Source organism: Macrobrachium nipponense, chromosome 14 (genome assembly GCF_015104395.2).
Source record: "Macrobrachium nipponense isolate FS-2020 chromosome 14, ASM1510439v2, whole genome shotgun sequence".
NCBI lineage: Eukaryota > Metazoa > Arthropoda > Malacostraca > Decapoda > Palaemonidae > Macrobrachium > Macrobrachium nipponense.
In genome coordinates, this window is record NC_087207.1 from 22,052,914 (window position 1) to 22,057,913 (window position 5,000).

The 5,000-nt window shown below is 35.6% G+C and overlaps 1 protein-coding gene across 1 annotated transcript in view; it reads left to right on the forward strand.

Moving 5' to 3' along the window:
• The window catches only part of LOC135226166 (uncharacterized), an 87,426-nt gene that overhangs the window by 70,030 nt on the left and 12,396 nt on the right, over window positions 1-5,000 (forward strand). The window contains exons 4-5 of the mRNA XM_064265608.1: window positions 2,430-2,445; window positions 2,909-3,008. Of these exons, the coding sequence (XP_064121678.1) occupies window positions 2,430-2,445; window positions 2,909-3,008 (116 nt within the window). The remainder of the gene's footprint in view (window positions 1-2,429; window positions 2,446-2,908; window positions 3,009-5,000) is intronic.

Here is a 5,000-nt window from a genome sequence, read left to right on the forward strand (position 1 = left end):
ATTCAGTATACCGTTGTCACTAACACGTCAAAAATTAAGTGCCCTTAACTTCCTTTAGTACTTACATCTTGTCACTAACCTATCAACTGGAACTGTCCTTAACTTCTTGCAATACACAGTGTCCCTATCAAAAGGAACTGTGCCCTTAACCTGGCACAGAGAGCCGTGTCCTTAACCTGTCAAAGAATAGTGTCCTCAACCTGTCAAAAAGAACAGCGGTGGACTTTATAATTATCAAGTCTAATTATTTAAATTATAAAATGTCATTATTGGAAGGCTAACATACTCACCACAGCCGTCAATCTCTTCCATCAAATTCCCGAACCATCTCTGGAGAGACTGCCGCAGTCCCTCCATAACATTCCCATTCAAAATTCCAGATTCCGGAATGAGTAGGAACAATGAACACGTGACACTGTAGGACGTCGGACCTTCGAATATGTTTGGATAATTATCTGCAAATGTGTAGTACTCTGTATCTTATAGAACGCCTTTTTCACGTAATGACACCTTTATCTAAAGTATTATTCTCTAAAACACGTGACAAATACGCCACGAATCACACGCAACAACACCGTCACTACCAAAAGCCATATATAAACTGGGCGTCGTTCATCGCCTCGGCCTCATCGGGGCTATCCGTTTCCACCCTGAGGAACTCCCAACTCCAGTTGCCAGTTATGCTATATATTCGAATCGCTCGATGTGACGACTTAATTAATTCCAAAAATATCAGCTATTGATGTAATACACTCCCATTGATAAATGTATTGAGGTATTATACACTATTTTATCAATGTATGGAAGTAATACACTCAACTTTATAAATGTATTGACATAATGTTATACTAAAAGGCTCTTTACAGCGTCCCTTCGACAACTAGCTGTAACCTTCTCATTCTTTTCGCTGTACCTCCGTTCATATTCTCTTTCTTCCTATCTTGCTTTCGTCAATCCTGTCCTAACAATTGTTTCATAGTGCAACAACGAGGTTTTTTTCCTCCTAGTACACCATTAAAGCATTTTTATACTCTCAATTTCCCTTTCAACGCAGAATGACTGTAGTATGTACGTCCCAGCACTTGACAATTGGCCTATATTTCATATTCTAGTATACCTTGAAAGCTACCCTTTCCTTTATTTTTCGTGTCTAACACTTTTGTAAGTATACTTATAAACGATTACTGTAACATCTAGACTCTAGAGACTGCTGTTGGCCCCTCGAGACTAACTGAACGAAGAAGAAAGTTTCATTACAAATCAAAATTATTATTGTCCCTGACAAGAGAGATTCTTTCGTTGATGTCACAAACCCCAACCTTTTAATGTTACTCAGACTTACTGTATGAGAATTCACTTCCAATTTCCAAATTCTTTTTATTGGTGTAGACAATTGAAAATAAGTTATTGTAAATGAGGACAGTAACGAACCTTCCTATGCATCGGTGGCTTTAATTTATTTGAAACATCATCACGGATATTATGATTGATCAAGAGTAACATCGTAATGCTATTCATTTGACTATGCATTCCTTTATTATAAAAAAGCCTGGGAAAGTATATTGCAATATAATGAATAACAACGGTTTTTTCCTTCTGGTGCATCTTAAAAGCATATTTATACTCTCAATTTCCGTTTCAGCGCAGAATGACTGTACTATGTTTCGTCCCAGCACTTGGCAATAGGCCTATATTTCATATTCTAGTACTTTACAAGCTACTCCTTTCTTTAATTTTCGTGTCCAACACTTTTATAAGTATGCTTATAAACGACTACTGTAACATCTAGACTCTAGAGATTGTTGTTGGCCCCTCGAGACTAACTGAATGAAGAAAGTTTCATTACAAATCAAAATTATTATTGTCCCTGACAAGAGAGATTCTTTCGTTAATGTCACAAACTCCAACCTTTTAATGTTACTCAGACTTACTGTATGAGAATTTGTTTCCAAATTCTCTCTTTCTGTTGACGTAGCCTTTCTCTGTATGGGTGACATTAATTTATTTGAAACGTCATCACGTATATTATGATTTATCAAAAGTGACGTCGCACTGTTATTCATTTGCTTATGTTTTCCTCTATTTATAACAAAGCCTGAGAAAATATACTGCAATATAATGAATAACAACGTATTTCACTCTTGTTTTGACATAATTACATTAGTAAGGGGTGTCGAATAAACATGAATGTTCCCCAAAACAAAGAAAAAAAAATGGAGAGTAAGACGAGACTTCCCTTGACGTATTCCTCCGCCGTAGTCGACTGGAGCAGACTCTTCACCGGCGTTGCCAAACATTGAATTTTTATTCTGATTTGGAAATTCATTAATATTTTTTATATCTATCTAATTGAAGGGACTAAACTGTTTTTTATCAAAATGAATTTCTTCCTATATTGTACGTCTTTATGTGCTATTTCATCCTTATAGAATGGAGAAGGGCAATGTAAGTGCGATGCACTGGCATATTCACGTAACATTTTCAACCTGCCAACAATGAACGCTGAAGCGGAGATAAGAGCCAATTTTCGAAAATAAACCGGAATACCCCTTGAATCTGTATCAGATTCAAATGGATAAACTGTTCTACCACGAATAAAGTAAAGGAGGCGGATCCTATTCAAACCAAACTCAGCATAAAATTGGTGCCACCCGCAGTAGCGGTAGAGCTAGGCCTATAACCCTCATAAAACATGAACCTGTAGACCGTTGTCACTTTATAAATTAACATGAAAATGAAATTGTGAGCCAGTCAAAAGAATCACCGCTGGTTACATTACCACAATTTTTATGAAACACTGAAGGTAAAACATTAGTTTACCGAGACAGCAACAAACATCTAAAGGAGATCAACATGTACCAATAGCAACGTAATATACTAGGTTATAAATTAGGCCTATGCAAACCAGGTCACGAAGCAAACTGAGCCAAGAATTCGAGTACCTTCTGATCTCAAAGACGGTCTTCGGACGGTCTCAATTCTCCTGCATGGTGCCTGGTGCTGCCAAGGTATGAGAAATAAAAGTGAAATTACGAAAGCATCGGATAAACGACCATGAAAGGAATACCTAATATTTTTTTATAGTCAGTTGGAAATGTCAACATGAACGAAGATCGGTCTAAATATCATCTGCTGACGAGAATCAGTGAATTCGGCTAAGCATCCACTCAAACGTGTTTTATTTACTTACACATTATATATATATATATAATATATATATATATATATATATATATATAAATATATATATATATATATATATATATATATATATATGATATATATATATATATATATATATATGCTTAGATCACAGTATAGGATAACAGGACCAGATACATTTTTAAAAACGTGATTATTATTATATTGTTATTGTTATTAGTTGGACAAACTCCATCACGAGAGTATACATAATGTTCTATATAGGACTAGTAGTAGCACTATTGAAAGGGACATTTTGAATTGACATTTAGAAATCCATCTGTACTATTCCCAACAAAGATTACCACTACCTCTCTCTCTCTCTCTCTCTCTCTCTCTCTCTCTCTCTCTCTCTCTCTCATCTGTTTCTTCCTCTCTCTCTCTTTCTTTCTCGCTTTCTCCTCCATATCGTATTATTACCAAACCACCACAGCTTACTCTCTCTCTCTTTCTCTCTCTCTTGTCTGGTTTTGTTTCTCTTCCTCTCTCCCTCTCTTTTTCTCCCCCCATCTCGTTTTATTGCCACAACCAGCACTCTCTCTCTCTCTCTCTCTCTTGTCTGTTTCTTATCTGTCTCTCCCTCCCTCTCTCTCTCTCTCTCTCTCTTTCTCTCCATCCCACTTCCTTGTTGGACGAGTGGTTTTCGCGCTCGGCTGCCAATCCGGTTGTCCGAAGTTCGATTCTCAGCTCGGCCAACGCGGAATCAGAGGAATTTATTTCTGGTGATAGAAATTCATTTCTCGATATAATGTAGTTCGGAACCCACATTAAGCTGTAGGTCCCCTTGCTAGGTGTCCAATTGGTTCCTAGCCACGTCAAAATATCTAATCCTTAGGGCCAGCCCTAGGAGGGCTGTTCATCAGCTCAGTGGTCTGGTAAAACTAAGATATACTTAACATCTCTGCATCCCTCTTGTTTCATTACCACATCAGCACACGTCTCTCTCTCTCTCTCTCTCTCTCTCTCTCTCTCTCTCTCTCTCTCTCCCCTCTCTCTCTCTCTTTCTATTACCACACCAGCACATTTCTACTAAAAAAAAAGAAAAAAAAATAGGCTAAACCTGGACCCTTCGGAAAGAAACATCATGAACCAACGTAATATTTCCTGACTCGCCTTTTCATTTATTCTCTTTAACGGTCCTCCAAAGATTTGTTTTGTGACAACTTTGTATTTTTTTTTCTCTTTCTCTCTCTCTCTCGATACTCTCTGGTCTTCGTTATAGCCAAGCCTTTCAATCCTCTCTCTATTATGAAAAAAAAAAAATCACTCTTTTGTTTGTGTACTTTTTATGTAAGACTGGATTTATGTGCGAAGCTGATGAGGTTATGGGTTATCCTGACGTATGTGTGTGTGTACGTGTGTTTGTGTGTGTGTGTAAAAGATAACGTGTAATTTTTATATTTTTATTTTATTTTACGTTTTGAACGCCTTTATTTCTTTCGGGAATAATATATATTTTTTTTATGGAAAATTTGGATACACAAAACTGTTGAAGACGCTCTGAAATTGAAGGTGGAATTTGGGAAAAAATATATATTTAAGGATTTTGATAATATGAACGTACACACACACACACACACACACACACACACACTACACATATCTTTAAGTATGTATGTGTTGTATACATAATACTATATATATATATATATATATATATATATATATATATATATATATATATATATATTCATATTTATTGTATATATATAATATATATATATATATATATATATATATATATATATATATATATATATATTATATATATATATTATAATCATAATTTGATATACATT